The following is a 24,122-nucleotide window of genomic DNA, read 5'->3' on the forward strand; positions in this document are numbered from 1 at the left end:
GCTTTTACAATAAGAAATTTCTCCCACTTCGCGAATAGGTTTCTCCATGGAATACACCCTTCCAAGCTATGCCAGATATACTATACCATGCCATACCATACTGTACTATCTTACCAAATTATTTTGTGAGCAGCTGGAACAAACTTGAAAGTAATAAGGACTTAAAAAAAATCAGTGACCAAGGTTTAAATCTGAAGTTACTTTTTTGTTCCGTATCTAAGAAATTGGCAGCAAATGAGCTCAGGCTCACATGAGCAAATTAGGAGATGTAGTGTTGATGTATTTGTAACTTCCAAGCAAAGTATCCACATCTCCTTAACCTACAGCTGCTATTGACGGGTTCTCTCCTTGACTAAACTTTAGTCAGGCTCCTGAGTCCTTTTCCTAACTAGGGCTCACCTTTCGTACTTCCATGTCTGTCTTTGCATTGCTCAGTTTTCATAAGAATCCTGCTGTTGCTTTAGCCAAAATTCCCCACCCTTGATATCGGATCACCTTCAATATCTGTTTGGGTTCTTTTATCTTCCATCATCCCCCTGATGTGATCTGATCACTTGGCCTGCCTGGAGTAAGAATCCTGGTCAGTCAGTTTAGGGAGAATCTCTCTCACCCCTGGTGTTCTCAGTAATTTCCCATCCACTTCTCACCCCTCCCACACACTCTGCTCCTGGGTTATAAATTCGCATTCTTCCTTGTGGCATATTCAGAGTTGAGACCACTCTCTCCCATACTGTAAAATCCCGTAGCAGCAATCCCTATATTGTTGTATATAATCCCCTGAATAAAGTTGGCCTTACTGTTTGACAAGTGGCAGGATAATTTTTTCATTGACAATATATTCTTTGCCACTTCACTTTAATTGTAAATTCAGAAGGTGAGTCCCCATGCCCTGCCCCACCACCATTTAGAAAACACAGACATGTACTAAGAAAGAAAATGACTATCACTCACTACTACACTCTTCAGAAATGTGGAGTATTAACATTTTGATGTTTCTCCTTTTTAAGTGTACATTGCTTTCTGTTCTTCTCTTTCTTTTTCTGAACTAGGTTTATACTGGTATGTTTCCAGCTCTTTTCTCTTATCCCTATAGCCTAAGAATGTTTCCATGCCATTAAATATTCTTTGAAACATGAGTTTTAGTGGCTGTATTATATTCTGAAATTTGTATATTCAATCAAGTATTTAACCATTTTCCTACTGTTGGCTATTTTGTTGTTGTTTCCAGTTTTTCCCACAGTTATGTACTATTGGTGCTTAAAAGTCTTTAACATAAATCATTGGCTGTATTGCTATTTATTTTCTTAGGATAGACTCCTGAAAGTCTAATTTTTGAGTATGTACACTTTTAAAGCTGTTGATACTTAGTGATCAACTCCTTTCCTGGAAATGTGTTGTTAAATACCTCTCACCAGTTGGATAAGGGAATGACTGATTTGATGCACTTTTGATAATATTTTGCATTATTCAAGTTAAAAAAAAAAGCACAACAACTTTTAGTAATTTGATAACCTAAACCATTCTTTCACTGTTAAGTGATTCTTGTGTCAATGTAATGCTAAATACTGTAGCTTTAAGCACTGCATAAATACTAGACCTTAATACACATGGCAAGTGGTGCTGACTTAATCTCTTTATTTTCCTAAATAGTTGAGTTTGAAATAACTCAGTGACAAAACTTGTCCTGGGTTACCTTTTGAGTTAAAACTTAATACAAATATTCCTTAGTTATTGGTCTAGTAATATTTTAAAAATTCCTTTCATCACCTGACATAATTTTTTTAATAAGTTGACTTTGTTTTATTAACACACTCTATTATTTAGCGTAGTTTTAGGTTCATAGTCAAACTGAGTAGCAGGTACAGAGATCTCCTGTATACCTCCAGTCCCACATATGAGTAGCCTCCCCCATTATCAACACTGCTCACCACAGGGGTACATTTGTTACAGCTGATGAGCTTACATTGCCACATCATTATCACCTGACATAATTTTGTTAATTAGTATTTTTCTTTGAAAAGTCACATATATATATTTTAAAATTTTATTGGAGTATAGTTGATTTACAATGTTGTGTTAGTTTCAGGTATACAGCTGAGTGATTCATTTATACATATACATAAATTCATTCTTTTTTTGGATTCTTTTCTCATATAGGTTATCACAGAATATTGAGTAAAGTTCCCTGTGCTATACAGTAGGTCCTTGTTGGTTATGAATCATATATATTAGTGTGTGTATGTTAATCTTAAGCTCCTGATTTATCCCTCCCCCCACCACGTTTCCCCTTAAGTGGGACCATAAGTTTGTTTTTAATATCTGTAAGTCTGTTTGTGTTTTGTAAGTAAGTTCATTTTTATCATTTTTAAAATTAGATTCCATGTATGAGTGATAGCATGATATTTGTCTTTCTCTGTCTGACTTACTTCATAACCTCTAGGTCCATCTGCATTGCTGCAAATGGTGTTATTTCATTCCTTTTTTATAGCTGAGTAATATTCCATTGTATATATGTACCACATCTTCCTTATCCATTCCACTGTTGATGGTCATTTAGGTTGCTTCCATACCTTGGCTATTGTAAATAGTGCTGCAATGAATATTGGGGTACGTGTATCTTTTCAATTTATGGTTTTCTCCCGATATATTCCCAGGAGTGGGATTGCTGGGTCATATGGTAGTTCTATTTTTAGTTTTTTAAGGAACCTCCATACTGTTCTCCATAGTAGCTGTACCAGTTTACATTCCCACCAACAGTGTAGGAGGGTTCTCTTTTCTCCACACCCTCTCCAGCATTTATTATTTGTAGACTTTTTGATGAGAAAATCATATATTTTTATACACAAGAAAATCAAACAATTCCTCTGATTCTATATACTAACATCTTCTCATGACTGGTTTTCTTACTGGCGTATTCTCTTAGTTAGATTTGCCAGAGCATTTGCTAATTTATTCTTTTTAAAAATAAACTTTCAGATTTAGTTAAAATTTCCTGTGTTTTCACATCTGTGAATTTTAAAAAGTCTACCATTAATTTTCAACTTTTACTAGATTTATTACATTGGTTTTATTCCATAATTTTTTTTTACTAGTATCTAGTTCCTTTTCTTGTTTAATAACTAAAGATGTACAGCTGTGATGTTGCCTCTGCTTATAGTTTGCTTGCTAAGCATTCAATTGTGTTTTAATTTTGTTTGCCTTCAGAGGTTTTTAGAATTTCTTCAGGTGTTTTTCATTTCTGTTATTAATTCTTTAAAAAGTATACTGAGATCAAAAAGTGGGTTGAATAGGTCATATTTTTATTGAGTTTTTAAAAAATCAGATAGCATATTATCAATTAAGGGTTTTGAAAAGTGTACAGTCTATTAAGTACAAACTTAACATTATCTTAATTTTTTATATACCCTATTTTATTGTTTTTGCATTTTTACTGTTTTATCAAAGATTCAAAGTATTTATAACCTCTTACTACTACTGTGGTTTTTGTCAAATTCTTTTATTCTACCACATTTTACTTAAGTATTTTTAATATTTGCCACATAAAAGAACATGGATGACATGCTTTTATTTGGATTTTAGAATTTAAATAAATAAAATGATTTCTTTTTCTAATACTTTTGCCTTGAATCCTATTTTCTAAAATTAAGATTGAAAACAACTCATTTATTTCTTTTTCTTTAAGCAACCATTAATGACCATAAATTTTCAACTTTTCTTTAGTATTTTTTTACAGTATATCTTCAAAAAGCAGGATACAGTTTGATTTTGTCTTTTATCCAAATTTGAATCTGCATATTTTATAAAAGAATATATAATGTGGTATTTGGAACCAGGCAATCATGGGTACAAATCTCAGATCTGTCTCAGCCCACCTTTGCAAGCTTCACTTTGTCTATAAAATGGAGGTAAATAATACCATTAGTTACAGGGTTGTTGCAAGGTTTAAAGAAATTAATATGTGTAACATGCTCTGTAATGTTCCAGGCTTGTGCAAAAGTCCAGGAAATTGTAGAGATAGTTGCTGTTACTATGATAACCTGGAAGAACAGGATAGTAGGAGATTCTAAACATGGGCTTCAGAGTCAAAAAGAATTAAACTGAAACTCCACCTCTACCACTTATTAGTTCTGTGACCTTGATTACAGATAACCAATCCATCTTAAAAAGGAAAATAATATCTACCTCATAAGATAGCTGTGAGGACTTGATCTATGGTATATAAATGCTTCACACAGTGCCATTTGCCCTCAGTGATTGTGTCTGCTCTTTGAGGATGTTTAACTGACACATGTATTTTCATAACTGCTGTTCTAATTATAACCTTATTTTGTATCATTTTTTTGCCTTTTTTTTAGTTTTTGTCTTTTGCTAGAAAGATTAGGTAGATATAGTGTATATATATTCTATAATTATATAATAATATTAAGTGATTTCGAAGGTATATATTTTGTTTTAAAATAATGATTACTTTTATAAATTTCAGAGATTTTTTACCTTATATTTTTTGATTAGTATAGACTTGATAGGGCATTATTTTATTTTTAAATTATTTTCTAGTTCCTAGACATTTTCATATTATTTGAGCACTGGACCTAGATTATTGCAATAAAATTATGATCTCTTGCATTGCATATTTTTATCACCAATATTTTACATTCAGATGTTTTATAAATAAATTTATAATAATTATTTAAATTTAATTCCATGTTTTATTGAATTCATTATTCAGCACAAATTCTTTAATGCCATAACTTCTTTTTTTTTAAATTTTTGAAGTACAGTTGATTTATAATATCATGTAAGTTTCAGGTGTACAGCACAGTGATTTAGTTATATGTAATACATATACTTTCTTTTTGAGATTCTTTTCTCTTATAGGTTATTACATAACATTGAGTATGGTTCCCTGTGCTATACAGTAGGTCCTTGTTGGTTATCTATTTTATACCTAGTAGTGTGTATATGTTAATCCCAGCCTCCTAATTTATCCCTCCCCCCACCCCCTTTTCCCTTGTGGTAACCATAAGTTTGTTTTCTGTGTCTGCAAGTCTCTTTCTGTTGCTAAGTATCTCTCACTTATTTAGAAGATATTTGGGGGAGTACTTTCATGATGACATAGAAATGCTATCTTTTCTAAAATCTTGGACATCCAAAAAATATATTTGTTTTCTTCTTACACAAACACATTAGCTGAATAAATATAAGTTGCAACATTTTCCCAATAAATCATGTAGTCCATTATCTCAAATTTTTGTTACATCATTTTCTAAATTGTAAAACTGATTTTGATTTTTTAGAAGAAAATCTAAGTTAACATATTTCCTCAATACTTTAGGGTTGTTTTTTCATCTTTATAACTAAAACAGTTTGCTAAGATGCTTTTAAATGTGGGTATATTTCCTTATTTTTTGCTAGATCACAGCGAGTCCGTACAGTCTGCATATTCATTCCCCCACTCTTCTGTACTCTGAAGCTTTGTTAAACTATGTCATTGATTGTATTTTCTAGCCTATTTTTAAAAACACCTATTATACATGAGTTGGATTTCTGTTCTCCATGTCTTTTGACTGTTTTTAGTATTTCCATGTATTGGGAACAAACCCTTTTCCAATTATGTTCTCAACTTCAATAATTGATTTTACCCACTGTCACTCCTTTTTGTTATAACCAACGTGGATTTTAGTTTGCTATTGAAATTTTAAGTTCCAAGTTTATTTTATTTTTGCCATATGTCCTCTAGTCACTTGATCCATTTTCGTCATGTCACATGTTTCACCTCATCCTGCCATCTCAGCTAAAATGTCTTTCATCTGTTTTGCTTTCATCTCAGCCTGACCTCGACCCCTGACTTTCTGTTGATGTTTCTTCTCTATGTTTTCAATTTGTTTATGAGTTTGCAGTTTTCTGAAATTTTCTTTTTTGGCTCCTGTATATTGTCAGTGGGTATCTAGCACTGATCCTGAAAGCTGAATGGTTTAGCTTAATTTAATAAATGAAAATTAAAGATAACTCATACTTCTTTACAGTTATTTTCTAAAAACAATTACACATCATTAGTTGGGATGTTCTTATTTTGTGTGTGTGTGTCCGGGGGGGGGGCACACTTGCATATTTCCCACTATCTCCATACTGATAGCTTGGTGCTTCTTGGGAAGATATATGACAACCTTACTCATTAAGGAAGTCATTTACAGAAGTATAATTATCCTGAGTCTTCATGATGAAATTCTCCTTCCTTTCCTTTGACATGGTTTTTGAAGTTCTCATATCATTTATTTGTTCTCTCCTTCAGTCTTCCTAAAAGAGAACGCATCTATAGAATCATGTTTGACAAGAGATTTGGTGATTGTTTATCCTTTGCTTCTATTCCTTGTGTTCAGATCAAATTTTGTTCTCTGCTCTAGGACTACAGAGGACTTTGGTGCAACTCATAACTCAAGATCCCAGGACTTAGCAGCTTTGTCTAGTGCAGCTTTGTCACAAATACGTGGAACATGATTCTTTGGCACTATGTACTGATAGGTCTGCAAGCAACGAACTCCCTGAATAAGTAAGTTTTCTTGCCCATCCCATCTTTCCTTCACAGAGCTTTACTTCAGGGTCTCAGGTTGCTTTCTACTGGGAGAACTGCTTTTTCTGCAGGTATATAGAAAGACCAGAGCTGGAGTGGAGAGAACTTTAAAAAATTAGCATTTGTGTAGTAGAGTGATAGCTAGGGGTCAGCGGGTTTTATATGCTTCAATCCCTTTTTTTCAACCTTAGAATTAATTGGAATTAGTCCCATATTCCAGCATTAGCTTTATTCCAGTCTTTGTTTCCACTATTATTAAGAATTCCATCTTTTTGATGCCTTTCCTTCACAAGCATTTCTGAGAGGCCACTGCTGGCTGCTGACACATCACCATTTTAGACAAGAGCTCAGCTATTACACAAGTCTTTCCAGGTATGACCTTAACAAAAACAGAAACCAACCAAACAAAAAACTCCTATGAACATGACAAATGGAAATGTCAGTTATACTGAAAAGGAGAATTGAAGCCATTATTCTTTTATGGAGTACAAATAACTACATTTTGATAATTTCCCCTCTTTTCTTTTTAATATATCAATTACTGGCAAAAGTAGCCAGATGAAAATACCTCAGGGACCCGCATTCTCTTTTGCCCACATAAGGGTAATACCATCTGCATTTCTCCAGGTCTCCTACTTATAGAAAATTCTGTTATTTAACATTCATCACACTGCTGCAGCACTGGGAACTTACAGAGCTCATACAAGATATGTTTCCTGACTATATCTTTCCCAAGAGCATGCACACCCCCTGAAAAGACCAGCCGATAACAATTTTGCAGTCTGCATCGAGGAATTAGTGGGCAGAGACTATATCAGAGATTGCAAACTTGTAAGCCTACAGGGGCCAGAAAGATGGAATTACTGAGCAGATAAGATTCAGTGCCTGCTTATTAAACACATCTGAATAGTCTTCATTATCAAAAATAATTATTTTCTCTCTTGTGTTTTTATTCATAGCATGATTCTCTTGATACGTGTTTTATTTTCCCAGTTCTGATAGAATTATGAGTTTAGAGAAATGTGTCTCAAATATAAGACAATATGGAAAGCATGATAACAAATGAAACTATCAAAAGTAATTTGTAGCAAATGATACAATAATACAATAGGGAGTGGTTGGAGATTTGAATTGTTACATGAGACATGGATTTAAGCATGGTTTAAAAGTGGCAAAAAACTGAAATTGTGCACATTATTTTTGAAATATAACATATTTAGAGGCCAAATCTGACCACAATATGGCCTTTCAAACAGTTTCTTTTGGTTAGATTTTGTTTTTTGTGTGTTGGTTTGAGATTATTATTATAGCATATTACTGTTCCCTCGTGTTCTGCTTGTAGTCCATGTCTAAGGTAGGACTTAGGCAACTAAATTCTAGAAGCTCCACAAATAACTCTTATGCTCATCTGGGATTGAGAGTCACTGGTATAGGCAGCTGGTTAGGGTGGACGTGCTCCTCCTACCTCCCACCTAACCCCACCCCTCAAAAAAAATGGTTTGCCTTCCAAGCATGACAGCAACAGCACATGCTTGCTGAGAGGATTATTATTTCACTGTATGGCTGGGCATATCTGTGGCCATGACCCATGATCACACGGAGGCAGTTAAGAATGCTAAGGACGCTAAACATCATGAATGGCTATTCTTCACCTCTGAGGTACCACTGTGTTGACAAAATGGGGATGATTCTGGTGAAGATAGAAAAGGCCCCACGGCGTAGCCTAAGAAAAAGATATAACAGAGAAAAACAGGTCTGGGAGACGTGAGCAATCTTGACCCTAGACTATTATATGATTTTGTGAGGCATGGAAAATTAATCAGCTATTTCCATGTCCTCAAAGTCCTTACATTCCTCCAGCACCCTTTGACTTGATCATGTTCACCTAGTAGTCTTCTAATTACTAATTATATTGTATAAAAACTTTACTAATAATATTTGGCAAGGGTCTAATGAATACAAGCATTCTCATCACTGGGAAGAAATCTTCCCATAAAACAGATTTAATCCATTGGGATTGGGGGTTATAAATCAGTCCTCCATGAGCTTAGTTAACAGGACTCAGACATCAAAACTCTAATTGATTCCAAACCCACTGACAAATTCAGTTCTCTGGTTTGCCACGTTGAAGAACAAACCCTTGACTGCTCTGTGAGGCTCAATTTTGGGAAGTGGGTGGAGGTGTGGTAGCAGCACATTCTGGGGACAACACTCTGGCACTGATTTAAAATTTTTCTAATTTTAAAACCAACTTGGAAAAACTGATTTTAAAAATGTATTTTGATGGAAACTTTTATCTGTGATCCAAAGTCCTCAGCATTTTTCTTATATTTTTTCCAGGATGTGAAAATTGAGTTGAAGAAATCTGTTGAGTTTCCATGGAAATGGTGCCAATTAATTTTTTTCGGTTCCTCAGGAAAATTCCTTGACTTAGCAATAATGTAGCTTCCTGGCAATCCCTTGGCAGTCTTCAACACAGGGCATCTGAAATGCCTATACTTTCAGTGGGAAAATAGTTGGCTCTCATAATCCCTTTCCCTTCCAGCATATAGTGAAATAATTGAATAATTTATTTAACCTTTAGAGAACCTGTCCAGTCCCTTTAAAAAATCTTGACTCTGACAAACACTTCACAAAAGGGTCTTTTTGTTCTCTATCAATCATCAAATAAAGAGATTATCATTGGTGAAGCATGCACTGTTTTTCCTATTACACCATGAAATCCCAGGGTATTTGAAGAGTATTCATTAATTTAGGAATAAGTAGTTTTGATTGTCTAGTATGTCCCATGGTCTGGATGGTCATAAATATCTGAAAAGATTTAGAGAAAAATGGCTGGACATTGGAAGTCCATTAGGTACTTAATTCTTTAATTTCAAAACCTTCCCCATTATTCTTTTTTTTTTTTTTGCGGTACGCGGGCCTCTCACTGCTGTGGCCTCTCCCGTTGCGGAGCTCAGGCTCCGGACGCACAGGCCCAGCGGCCATGGCTCACGGACCCAGCCGCTCCGCGGCATGTGGGATCTTCCCAGACCGGGGCACGAATCCGTGTCCCCTGCATCGGCAGGCGGACTCTCAACCGCTGCGTCACCAGGGAAGCCCCCCCATTATTCTTAATTATGTTCTTCTCATGCTAGATTCTGATTTCCCTGCAGACTGCAGTTATCAGGAAGGTTTTTCTTCCCCTAACAAACATTTCATAGGATTTAATGTTCCTCTACTCCTTGAAAAGAGAACAATAATCTTTCCCATTCTGCTGAATTACTAATGTCCACAGTTAAAGGAATCTAGGGGAACTGCTCTAAGGTGACTAATCAAAAATATCATCAATAATTGGATTGAAATAGCTAGAGAGTGAAAAATTCACACAAAAATTTGATTAGAATTTTCAGTAACCTAACCCCCCAAGAATTAAAAAAATCTGGTCATCATTGATCTTGAAGAAGCAAATTAAGTAACAAGATATGGACAGATGTTAATCCAGTAAAATATTTTATAATTTAGGTTCTTGTTTCCTTTCACCATTCTCTCCTCCCCTTTTATTCTGAGTACAGAAGGGACTATTTTTTTCTATACATATGGTAGAATATTAATAGGTTTCTTCTAGGCTTCAAAAACATTAGCAGCCTTTTCTTATATTGCTCTCTGTGGGACAACCAGAGGATGACAGATCAGGCATTCTGAGGATCCCTTCATTACACTTGCTACTTGTCCCCTTCTTTCATATCCTGTGGCCTTCTTCACATCATCCTCCTAATTCTAACGTAATTTAATTAAAATATAATAATTGAATAATTTGTTAAAAATGCTTTAGGGAAACTTTCTCCCAAAGAGCTCAAAGCGTCCCCTCTCTTTATTCTTTTCCAAGCTCTGTGAGGTATGTGGAAGAGTCCAGATAGGAATAATCTTCTCTACTTTAATTCTTCAATAACTGTTTGATCCTAATGGTACAATGATCTCACATGGAGCTCTGCATTTATTTCTTGAGAGAGCTGAAGGCACAGTGGGAGGCTAATAGTAGACTTAAAAAGATATATCTTTCCCTTCAAACTAAGAAATCACTGGAAATGAAAAATTGTCCAATAAGGAGAGTTTTTTGCATACAAATTTATAAGTAGTCTATCCAAGTGATTTGTAGGAGACTGGAAGTTCAGGTCCGTCATGTGCTGCGTTCAAACACCACATACTTAACTGGAAGAATGATCTAAGTACAACCTCGCTGCCGTGAGAAATGCCACTTGAAGTGATGGGTGATGATCATTCATTTAAGGACACACCTTTGTTTGAAGGATGATCCATAGCATCCCAGGAGCAAGTCCATGAGGTTCTGTATTTAATAGGTCCGTGGGTGTCAGAAGTTGGTGCAATCAGCACTTTGCTATTTTCACAGTGGCACACAAAGAGGCTATGGAAGTGGCTGCTGGTGAAATAACTTCCCAGTTTTATTTTAATGTCTCTCTCAATGATTTATGAGTAACATTTCAAGGTAATATTATTTTGGAGTGATGTTATTTCAAAAGTGGGTTGAGGTTAAAAGCATCTGTACATGCTCATTGATTATCAGAGTCATCCAGTGTTACCTCCACCTCTGCCACCTTTTATGTTTTTCATTTTTGAACTTTAACCAAAGATTTATTATCAGAAAAACATCATAATAAATAGCCTGCCAGAGTACCTCTTTTCAATGGAACCAAGTGTGTCAGGAAAGGCTGGAGGCAGCTGCCTCCTTCTGAAGCAAGAGGAAAATATTCCTCCTGTGTGAGATGCCTCTGAGCTACAGTGTTCAGCTCTTTTCTGCATGACAAATAATTGGTCCAATAAATGGTAGGTCCATTACCCAAGGCAAGAGAATAGTGAGACAATCTTTGACTGGAGTTCAATGCAAAGCACAGAAAACCCATGCTGGTCCCCTTCATGGGATCATCTGCCCCTCCTACCAAGTTAGGTTCCAGAGGCTTCTCTCTAAAGGTCTCTGAGGGATGTTAGAGAACTTGTCTTACTTGACCCTCCTGGAGCTCTGATAGCAAACAACATTATCAACATCACCACAAATTTCCCAGTAAGGCCTTTGTTAATTAAAATAATTTGGCTTTCTTAATTAAAATAATTTTCTTGCATTAATCTTACTATGGAAAAATTATACTTGGGTAAGACACTGACTGACTTAACAGTGAAATAGCCAAGTACACAATTATTTACTTCTATAGCAGGAGACTTTATTCAGTATTCATAAGATTTCTTTAACTCTTACTTAGAGATTATTAACTAAACTGAAGTTCATGTTAGTACCTTGTTTCTTAGGGCCATGGAACTTGTCACCATTTGATTGTCTTCTGGCAGTCTTTTGTTGAAACACTGTAAAAAATAGAACACAGATTATTTATTGAACATAAACATAGAAAAGAACACACTGTGGAAGACTGTAGGAAATTAGAATGCAGTACTTCATTTTCCTTAGTAACAATTCCTGAATTGTATTATTTTTTGAGTAGGAGGATTATTAAATTTACAATTTTCTCATTTGTGCAGCTTATCAGTCATTTTCAAAAAGCATTTTCTTTGCACAGAGTAGTATAATGCTGATGGAACGCCTCATTAAACTGTTTAAATCAAGATATGATTCCATTTTGATACCAGGTAAAGATAAAAGCTACATTTTGTTAAAAGTGATAAATGCTAAAATCACATGAAAAATTCCATTTGCACAGAAATTACTCATGCTGACTTTTTGGTGATAAGCAAGGATAAAGACTGTTGCTTCTTCAACAGATGAAAAGACTGCTGGATTCCCAGATGTAATAATAAAGAAGATACTTTATTCTTGCATCATCTAGCTAGACCTCAGACCTATTAAAGCAGCTTATTCGAATTACTCCATTATCTGAAAAGTACTTTGTTCTCATTTATTATTTCTTACATGGAATTCTGTGAGACAAGTCAGCATTACCCCATTCAGCAGATGAAAGATAAAACTGATTGTTTAATATTTATTGAGCACCCACAAAGTTCCGTATACCTGCTGGTATTTGTTAATGAGGAAGTCTGTAGCCTTTAGAGCTTGACTTTAGAAACTGAATATCCCAGACTTCCATTTATTTTTTATGGGTAGTCTAAACTATAGGGTTTGGGAACTGAAAGAGGCCTTGGAGATTTAGTCCGATGTCATATGTTTATAGATGAGAGAGGTGGAAATAACTAACATACAAAATAACTAACATATAAAAGGGCTACGTAATTTTGCAATGATAGTGGAGCTATCATTTTGGATCTTTGCCATTGGTCTCAGTATTCTTTAAACCAATCTAATATCAAGGTCATATCTGTGATGAATCCAGATAGCATTTTTTTCAAATTTAAGAAAGTTCCCTAAGCCATATCAAATCAATAATTATTTATTAAGCACATATACTTTGCCAGCTGTTGTCAAGAAAAAGGGTACTCTGCTCTGTCCTTCAAACAGGAGAAGCGAATATACTTTCAAAGTATGATGTGTTTAAGAGAAATTATACACACGAAATAATATTTTTGGTTGAAAATCAATTTTCTGCTTCAAGTTAGTATTTGGAAAACATGCTAAATATAACTTACTGGCAACTTCTGGGTTTGTGGCTTACATTTTTTCTCAAATAAAATATACCGATGGATATATGGTATGTGAATGTATTTTAGGATAATAAAAGCATTTTTATAAGTGGTGCTTGACTTTTTTCATTGGCCAGTTTGTAAAGTCTTGAAAGAATAAAACACTTCTGAAATTTTAATAACATGCAGACACCCTGTGCTTTTTTGCCAGTATTGTTAAGATAGTAACTGAGACTGTCTCAGACAAAAAAGCTGTAATCTGGCATCATTAATATGGGAAATAATCTGAATCCAAAGATAAATTCAGAAAATAAATTCTTCCAATAAAAAGTATATTAATTGATAAGTTTTAAGAACTCTGATAAATTCTGAAGCTATGGAGTACTAGAATTTTTCTCCAGCTTTTTGGCATTCATCTGTTAAAAATCAGTTTACACCTTATATTTTATTGAAATACATTTGTTGACAACAAATGTCCAGACTTTGTGAAATACAGTAAATGTTAGGTAAACATGCTCAGTTTCTAGATTAAGAAGTGACAGCGGCATATTTATTCATCGTTGACATTTCAGCAGCGTTTGTAGCTAGGACAGCCTGGGACGGGGTAGAGAATTGCGGTGGGAGAGTAGGGGTGCTCTGAGTAGAATGATGATGAAAGTGCTGGTAACAGAACTCATTAAGAGCAGGATGGGCACTAGGTCATGCCCCATAGTACAAAAATCCTCTCTACCACAATAACCTCCCTTGAAATTCCCTCCTAACTCACCTCCAGCTCCACCCACTACAACCGTTATCCTCCTTTCACCTACAGACAAGCCTCATTTCCTTACAAGAACTCAATTAGCAATTAGCATATTGCCAAACACACTGTTTCTCATTGTTATGAAAGTTGGGAGGTGTTTTTGAATATAAATTAATCTTGGGAAGACACCTATATTAACTTTTTTCTTGAAGAAAGAGCTAGCCCATCCAAATGATCACCGATGCAAACATGCATACCAAGGACACATGCTCTATTAGCCTTAGGAAAAGAATACATAGATCTACAATTCCAGACTTTGTTCATCTTTCTTTTTACAGTGAATATTCGCTGAAACATTTAAATTGCTTCTACCGGCGAAATCTTTGCTCTAGAAAGCTTTATACACTTTGTTTACCATCTCACCCACACAACGTTTATGAGAGGTAACTATAAAATCCATGATACAGGGAGAACCAAGCACTGGGTATGGATCATTCAGATTTATATATGGAAGGGTATGTATTTTTATACAACAGGATTTTTGGTAAGATGAGATTCTGTTCTAAACACATAGCAACTGAAAAACAATCTATATACTAGAATGCTAACCTGCTTGGCACAGTGGAAGGGGTATAGTTTTGTCTTAATATTATCAACATGCATGGCGTGGGAAAACGGCTTTCTCCTTCTGGGCCTTTATTTCCTTTGCCAATACAGTTAAGGCTTAGATGAGATGGTCTCTAGTGACTTACCCAGTTCTGATATTCCAAAACGCTACCAATTCTTTTTCCCCAGGTCATTCCAGGCCAAATGGTTCCTGGATAAATTCTCAAATGAACATGAATTTAAATAGAATGCTACCTTTGAGGGGGAGATTCTTTTTACTGGGGGCTTAGACTAACAGGAACACTAGCAAGTTAAATCACAGACCAATGTTAGTTTTCCATAATATATGGAGACAGTCCTGTCCCTATGTGTTTGAATTCCCGGAGAATATTATTTTTGACCGCATTCTATTGCGTCAACGTTCAAATGATGCTATGAAGGCAATTATGAAATAACGTCAATTTTGATGACTCTGCCCTAGTGAAACCTTATTTTTCTCTTCCTACCTAAAATTGGAATTTGATGAGAAAGACTAATGAATGCATTATTAGTAGCTGTCACTACCTTTAAACATTAAAAAAGTCCATAAAGAAAGAAAAACAATTTTTGAGGTTCAAAATAATCTCAAACAATGCAAATGCCCCAAATATCACCCCCATTTATTTTAAATATTTGGTGGAATGACTTCTATAAAATTTTCTCTAGAATAGAAATGACACTGAATGGAAAAAATTAGCATAGTATTAAATATTCAAAATGTTAAGCAACGCAGAACTATCAGAAGAGCAGAGGAGGAGAAGGTGAAATATAACGAATTCACTTGCACTATTTGTCTTTCCAGGTTGCTTCTGCAAGAACATTCTTCACGTCAACCTCATTAGTGGCCTATTTCAAGCAAACAGATTCTTCCAGGGCTGCCCTTCTTTGAAAATCTGATAAAGCTTATTTGGAATTATTTTGTAAGTGGCTAAGCTAATGGAAAGTCTGTGTAATGCGTAGCCAAATGTGTTCATAAAGATATGAATTATAAACCACAAACCCCTTGATGTTCCATGCCCATTAGAAGTGTGAAGTGAAATGCTGTTTAGAGCTGCATACCTATCACTGATGATAATTCTTGAAACTAGGGATTTGACATAAAATGAAATATACAGATCTGTATTGTGCTTCAGGTCCTCAGTATAGGTAGCAGCAGTATGTTTATTAAACACTCAGCAAACTTTCATTAGATTGCTAACTATGTAGCGAAGTGCTGTACTAGGTCCTAAGGATGCAAAGGTAAATAAAATGCGGTCAGTTTCCATACTGTCCTCCATTTTGGTGTATTATTTTAAGCAAAAGTCAAATGTGTCATTAAGGCCTACTCATGAGAGAGGACAGAGATAAAAAAACAATCAGAAGGGCAAGGGTCATAATGCAACCTCTGTAGCCTTCCTCTTCCTACCTTATTGCCCCAGTTTGCACCCTGTGAATGGTAATTACAAAAAGGCAGAGTGAGGTAAAGGAAAGCAGTGCAAACAACCCCTTTGTCTAGCCAGTGAAGGCAGGGAACAGAATGTTCTAACCCGATGAGTAGTCATACTGACTAATCAAATCCAAGCTCAGAGAAGAGATGTAGCCTCTTTGCAAATGGATCAAGATAGACTGAGCACTCCAGTCAGCTTAAAAGCACCATCTCATTCTGTTAGCAAGAGTTATGCGTTGCCAATTTCAACAAATTTATCAAACGCAGGTCACCACATTTGAATAGGCACGCTAGGGGTGTCATGGCCACAAACAGAAATAGTCACATCAGACACATAACATGAAGATCTTTCACCTGAAAGTAGTTTACTGACTGCAGACCTATAGTCAGGAGTTGTGGCTTCTTTTTGGGGAGTGGGAGGGGAGAATCTACAAATGATCAGCCAGCACACATGAGGTCATGGATGTGGTTACAGTGTACTCGGGAGATTGGTGGCGATGGGAAGTTGGAAAGTACATATCTGCGTGAAGGAAAATAGCATAGAAATTCTAATTCAGTGAAAATATCAATGAATGCTTTGGTTTCCTAAGGAGAAAACATTAATTTTCTTTCCAGTTTGTAATGGAAACTTTAAGTCTGATAGACGTGTTCCCATAAAAATCCTCTCCCCAAACAGGAAATCTCACTATAAATTACTTTTTCTACTTCTAAGGAACTGAATTTTCATTAGAATAGAATACAAACTTTTTATTTGCGTATTTATCCTTTTTGATGCAAATAAGAATATTTCTATTCTTGAAATGTTTCTTATCCAGGAAGTTGGGACACTGAGAGAAAGAGAGCAATCGATTTATGGAATTCTGTGTAATTAGAGCTTGAGGGCATTGTAATGAGTTTATTAGCAAAGTCTCTACTCCACCACTTGGTAGGCAGGTCTTTCTTCATTTTGCTACCAGGCAGGCAACATGTATTGAACACCTACTGCTTGCAGAGCACTGGACTAGGGGCTCGTTTCCTCCCATATGATTTCATGTGTGCTCACTGCTTGATTTTACTTCTTGAACACTTGTATTCAATAAAAAATGATATTAGCATAGACATTCCTCCAGTAACATCCCTGGTAATTTTCCTTTTGTTTCAAAGAGAAGTGGTTTGGGTTGTTAGGAAGTCACTGTAATACTCTAGAAGCTGCGATGAGTTCACCTTTTGGTTCATGCTTAGTGATTACCAAGAGTAATTTCTCTGGCCTCTTTCTTTCCTCTTATATCAGGAAATATTACTGTCCTAAGAAGTAACCAGTAGGATCTGGTCACGTTCACTTTGAACAAATATTAAATACTAGTTCTGCCAATAAGACTCAAACTACAAAAATGCAGATTGAAAATTTCAAAAGGACAGGGCTGCTTATTTGAGATTTTCCTGTTTCTTGAGGTGGACCTGTTTTGCTATAAACTTCCCTCTCAGAATTGCTTTTGCTGTGTCCCATAGATTTTGGAAAGTTGTGTTTTTATTTCCATTTCATTTTATTTTCTGACTTCCTCTTTGATTTCTTCACTGACCCATTTTTCTTTTTAGTAGCATGTTGCTTAGTCTCCACATGTTTGTGTTTTTCCCATTTCTCCCCTGTAACTGATTTCTAGTTTCATACCGTTGTGGTTGGAAAAAATGCTTGATATAATTTCTATCCTCTTAAATTTGTTGAGACATGTTTTGTGGCCTAGCATAGATGCCAGTAGTACTGTCTTAGCCATGACAATCAAAATGTCTCTTAACACTGCCAAATGTCTCCAAATGTCTCCTGGGAGGCAAATCACCACCCGTAGACCTGCTACTCTAGGCCAATTGGGCTTCTACTAAAAGACAAATTTAACAGAGATTCTAGGAGCATTGTATGTTAAGGGGAAAAAGACCAGACTTCCCAATGTGAGCACACGTCTGAACAACTGCTCCTTGTCAGAGCTGTGCCAGTACTCTATCAGGAAAAGGAGGGAGGCAGAGGATCACAGGGAAAGCAGGGACACTGGGTTTACAAACAGATGATAAATATGTCCTCTATCCTGAGACCACCTGTGATATATATACAAAGTCCTAAAGCTCATGGTTTGGACAAGGTCACCAGGCCAGAGAGTAGAACCTAGGGCACTTGATCTAAGGCTTACTTTAATCCATTTGACAATATTTCTTCATTAATGAGGACAGAGGCCAATCCATTCTGCCACATTTATGATGATATGGATTAATTTTCCTAAGAGATTCTACAAGGTTTCTTTTTCTGTTTGCATTTCCATTGCATTGTATGTGATCAATTTCAAGTACAAGTGAATTGCAAGTGGAAAATTTCTGAGAGCAACTGAGTTGTACTTGACATTTGGGGTCCCAGTAGCTGAGTAGCTCTCAAAAAGGTCGTACACAACTTTGTTGCACTGTAAAATGCCAAGGGCAACTCAGTAGCAATTGAAAATTGAAAGGGAAATTATATTCTACCCCAAATCAGCAACATGGACTCTGAAGAAGGATCTTGGTTTTATTAATTGTGTGAGGGGAAAATGGGAAATTGCCCTTTGATGTTGAAAAGTTTTCCCAAATAGGCAGTCATCTCTTTGCAATGATTTATGGATATAATTTTACTACCCATCTATCTGTATTATGAAAAGTGCTCATTTCTTTCTTTGATTTGTCTTAAATCAAGAATTCTGTCACTAAGAAGGACTGTGAATCCATGTTAATTCCTCTATATTCTTGAAGCTTAATGAACCTGATCCTTTCCAGTATTATAGGGAGAAAAAGATGGAGAGAATATGATTCTTAAAAGCAGGCAGACTTCAAAAACTTTTCATTTAAGAAAAATGAGTTATCCTTTTCACTGTTATTAACATAAAATTAAGTTTAGTATAACAAGAATGGAATAAAAAATCCAGAAACATATCTCTTAATAAAATGAACCACGGGTTCAATTTTGTATTAATAAGTTACATTTCTGGGGATAGGAGATGGTGGTGATGGTGGAAACAGAGATTCTCTCTGATACATTATGCTGTGTGAAAGCAGTTAGAATGCTTAGCTATAAGTGAATATCCTAGAACTTTGTCCCCTTAGGTACAGGATTCCCTCTTCATTAGGAGTACTTAGATGGTTTAAAAGAGGGGAGGGCTTCCCTGGTGGCGCAGTGGTTGAGAATCTGCCTGCCAATGCAGGGGACACGGGTTCGAGACCTGGTCTGGGAAGATCCCACATGCCGCGGAGCAACTAGACCCGTGAGCCACAACTACTGAGCCTGCGCGTCTGGAGTCTGTGCTCTGCAACAAGAGAGGCCACGACAGTGAGAGGCCTGCGCGCCGCGATGAAGAGTGGCCCCCACTCGCCGCAACTAGAGAAAGCCCTCACACAGAAACGAAGACCCAACACAGCCAAAAATAATAAATACATAAATAAAAATTTTTTTAAAAAGGAAATTTAGGAATTACTAGGTTGATATATTCTTCTGACCAACCTCTGTAGTGTTAGTGAAGTCTCCTACCCACATTGATGTAGTTCTTGTTACTTTTATCATTTATTTGTCCTTGTACTCATTCAATTAATATTCATCAAATATTTATGGTTTCTGCTATGAATTCAGCACTGAGCTTGGCACCAAGGATACAAAAACAGATGAGGTTTTGAAAGGCAAAAACAAATGATTGGTCTCTTCTTTTATGGATCTTATGGGTCAGAAGGAAGAAATAAATATTAACTAATGACCCAGAAATAAATACATCAAGAAAGAAAATTGGTCCTACCGTGTGTACAAACGTGGTAGCCAGATTGAGCTGGGTCGGGTCTAAATCACACATCTTCCCCTTCCTAGTTTTATCATCATGGGCAAGACGCTGAAACTCACTGAACATCAGTTTTCGTATCTCTATTTTAAATTTATTTATTTATTTATTTATTGTATACCTTGCTTTTTAGGAAAAGTACCTCTTTTTTTTTTTTTTTTTTTCCCAGCCACGCCGTGCAGCTTGTGGGATCTTTGTTCCCCAACCAGGGCCCTCGGCAGTGAAAGCACAGTCCTAACCACTGGACCACCAGGGAATTCCCTCCGTATCTCTAAAATAAGCCTATTAATGCCAACTATGCAGGATTATTTCATGAATTAGAAATTATCATGAAAGTTGCCTAATAATTATTATCATAAGGAGTAGACTAAGCCAACTTGTTCCTTTAGAGGAAAGGATATCCTGACCCCAATTCCATCTGTAATAGTTTCCTTAACTTCTAACTCTTCAGAATCCAGGAAGCACACACTTCTTCTAGAATTTAACGTTAATCAAAGTCACCGTCTGCCCAGAAACTGAGGAAAGACAAAGTAGAATTGCTTTTAATTATTATCTATTGAGTGTATATCACATACCAAGTATTGTGCTGAGTACTTGTTAATTTTATCTCACTTAAACACTACAACAATCCTTAAAGTAGATGTTATTTCTGTTCCCAACTTACAATGAGGAATTTGCATCTCAGATATATGAAGTTATTTACTTAGGTAATATCAGTGAATCTGAATCCTCCTTGCATAGCAGCATTGGGAAAACCCACTTTTCCTCCTGGGCCTTTCTTTCCTGTGTGTCTCCTCTACTGTCACACTTCATTTCAGACACTTCTGGTCATCAAACGTGTGCGGATTTCCCCCACCAAGCAGCCCTTCAACACTATTTGGATATCCTACAATTGAATTCAATTTCATTCAATTCTGAGAATATCTACTCAGAGGTAGTGTCAGATCCCACAGACTAAGAGCTCAGTCCCACAAGCCTGCTTCCTCTCTATTTCAGATGCCAATCCCAAGTGGTAGATTCCCAGGTTACCCACAATTTCTGTCTGATTTGGTTACAAATTGGAGATTCTCACAACCCCCTCCTCAGGTTTGATTAATTTGCTAGAGCAGCTCATAGGACTCAGGGAAACACTTATTTTAAAGAATATGATAAAGGATACAGATGAACAGCCAGATAAAGAGATGTATAGGGCAAGGTCTGGGAGTCCCCAGTACAGGTAAGTCTGTACCCATGGAGCTTGGGTGTGTCACCCTTCCTATGTGGACCTGTTTGCCAACCTGGAAGCTCCTGGAAACCCCTAATATCAGGGTTTTATTGAGGTTTCCTCACATAGGCATGATTGATCATTAACTCCATTTTTAGCCCTTCGCCCTTCTCTAGAGAATAGGGTTAGGGCTGAAAATTCCAAGCTTCTAATCACTGCTTGGACTTCCCCATACTAACCCCCCTCCAGGAGCCATGCAGGAGTCCACTCAGAGCCGCCTCATTAGAACAAAAACACTCCTACCACCCAGGAAATTACAAGGGTTTCAGGAGCTCTGTGTCAGGAACTGAGGGTAGAAACCTATATATATAATTACATATATATATGTTTGGAATATATATATATATATATATATGTAATGCAGTATATATATATGTGTGTATATCTATCTATCTATATCCCATTATCTCACAAAAGCCAACATGATTTTCCTGTATCTCTCTGGTTTATTTGCCTAGTCACTTTGCTATAACTTTCTTGAGTTTCTGAAATAGTAAGTTGGGATTATGCATCCTGCATTCTTTTTCCATCCCCTACTCCACATCCTTCTCTTCTGGCTACTGTAACACACCCTGGATGTGCCAGCATTCTGCTACAACTTCTGTGCTCTGGCAAGAATTAGGGTAAATTAATGTTCTTCTAATTGAATGCATGGCTTTCTGGGAAATGGTGTATATTCTATTTAACAGATTTGCCTGAGCTAGGAAAGAAAAAAGGAAGCCGTGATGAAAGACATTTACCCTATGAAATGCAAAGAACATCACAAAAGAATTGGCTGATGAGGTAATGTTTTCCTAATGTGAGCACAGAATGATCAACAATCAATAGCATAAAAGGAAGAAGCAAGCAAGTATATTCCAGTGAAAGAGAAAAGGAAGAAATAATGGAAAGGGACTTTGATGACCTCATTTACAGTTCAGTTTTTGCTACTAATCTGAAATATGGAGAAAATAACCATACGTGCTTTTATATACTTAGGTGCAAAACAAAAACAAAAACACAATCACAGAATGTAACACGGATTCCTGTCTGCATACAACACAAGTGTTGTGAGAACAAATTAGACTGTAATTGAATGAAAGATTTCTTGTAAATGTTGAAGGGTGTTGCGCTTGGGATGAGATAAATAGCCTTTAAAAGTTCTTAGAAACTCAAGATTTCTAAGATTCTTTAAAGTCTCTGTGTGTGTGTGTGTGTGTGTGTGTGTAAATGACAAATTGTACCACTGTTATGTAGGGGATTTACATAATTAACCCACAGAAAAACTTTATCATTTGGTACTCAATAAATCTTTATGTAATTAATAAATATATGAATGAGGAGGAAAACCATCTCAATTCTCTTGTTTAATATGGGGCTTGGTTGACAGCCTAAAGCAGTCCTTGTCCCTAATTCCTTCTCTAATGAAACGAGGCAATCACCTATGATGGACAGTTTGTTCTTGGAGAAATTGAATAGAAGTAGTTCTGACCATGGCACACAAGGCACAGTGGGTGGAAGGAGTTATACACTGGACTGAACACAGGGAGAACAAGTTAAACAGTGCACTCTGAGTGGTGAAAGTTCCCAGTCTTTTTTCCACACTCTGATATCAGTGTGCTGGCAACCAGGTATATAAATGTAGGTTAGAGTAAGAATTTATTCTAGAAATATTGAAAAACGTAGAGAACAGATCTATCTAAACTAACACTTTGGGGTAATTCAATGAAAAAGCTGGTTACCTCATTACCCTACAGTGCAGTCCACAAGTTAGCAAGTAGAGTTTTCATTCAGATTTTTGGTGCTTCATTCTTAAACATGAAAGCATCGCTAAGAATAGTCAGATATTTTATGGGGGTATCAAGCATTCCAGACGAAACAAACAACAAGCAAAGATAATACAGACAATATGAGAACTAAAGAAAAATTAAAATCGCAGAAATTTAAAAACTCAAATCAAGGCAAAATGAAACAAAAGCCATGACAAAGATATTGAACTTCATTGCCTGCACCACCACTAAAGAAAGAGAAAAGAATGATATAGAACAAGAACAAATGGAAAACAAGAACGCACTCATGGAAAATAAGAATGGGACAGTTGACAGAAGGATGACAAGATAAAGAGCAAAAAGCAGAGAAACGCAACATGGGAGTCTCTACTGTGGTCCTGAGAACTCCCTAGAGATTGAGGTACAGAAGATGATGTACCTCTTCAAAAATTTCCAGAATATAACTAAATTCTGTTACTGAGTTATATATCTAACGTCCCTCTTCAAAATTATTTATTGGGATTTAGTAACCTTGTCACAGAGCGAGTACAGTTGTCCCTTGGCATCCGCAAGGAAACGGTTCCAGGACCTCCCTCCCCCATACCAAAATCTGCAGATGCTCAAGTCTCTTTTCCAAAATGGTATAGCATTTGCCGATAACCTCTGCACATCCTCTCGTATACTTTAAGTCACTCTAGATTACCTATAATACTTAATGCAATGTAGATGCTATAAAAATAGTTGTAAATACAATATAAATGTTATGTAAGCAGTTGCCCTGGAGGCAGATTTGCTTTGTGGTACTTTCTGGAATTTTCTTTTATTGAATATTTTCTATGTGCAGTTGGTTGAATCCTCAGATGTGGAATCCACGGATATGAAGGCCTGACTGTAATATCCTAGAGCCACTATGGTAGACAATCTGAGAAGTTCTAATTACAGCTTATTCCCTCCTTTAATAATCTAGATGATTGTTCCAGCTGACATTTTATTTTAGCTGAAACCTTTATTAATTTGTTATTGTTTCCTTTTTTATAATACTGTCTTGAACATTATCAGCAGATCCCTGTTAAGTAGGTATCTAGTACATTGGTAAAAAACTTGCTAAATTTTCTTATACAAACCTCTCAACACATACCGCTTAAACAATAGAATGGTTTCTTTTGCACATGTTAAGCACAGATGAGTAACTATGTTCTTTTTGAGTGGATTTGTGGTATATATTTAAATACTCTGGGTACCCAGTTTAGGCTATTTGAATGTATAATATATTGCCTCTCAGCTTTAGTTGTCACCCCAAAATTTGTTTGATTCCAAACATTTTGTTCA

General features: G+C 36.1%; 1 protein-coding gene across 4 annotated transcripts in view; it reads right to left on the reverse strand.

Moving 5' to 3' along the window:
* Positions 1-24,122, reverse strand: part of BANK1 (B cell scaffold protein with ankyrin repeats 1) — a 312,476-nt gene that overhangs the window by 18,319 nt on the left and 270,035 nt on the right. For all 4 annotated transcript variants that reach the window (XM_022582436.2, XM_022582435.2, XM_022582434.2 and 1 more), the window contains exon 11: positions 11,861-11,926. In XM_022582436.2, the coding sequence (XP_022438144.1) occupies positions 11,861-11,926 (66 nt within the window). The remainder of the gene's footprint in view (positions 1-11,860; positions 11,927-24,122) is intronic.

Source organism: Delphinapterus leucas, chromosome 5, assembly GCF_059928025.1.
Source record: "Delphinapterus leucas isolate spDelLeu-1000000601 "Yukka" chromosome 5, BTC_Dleu_Yukka2, whole genome shotgun sequence".
Taxonomy (NCBI): Eukaryota; Metazoa; Chordata; class Mammalia; order Artiodactyla; family Monodontidae; genus Delphinapterus; species Delphinapterus leucas.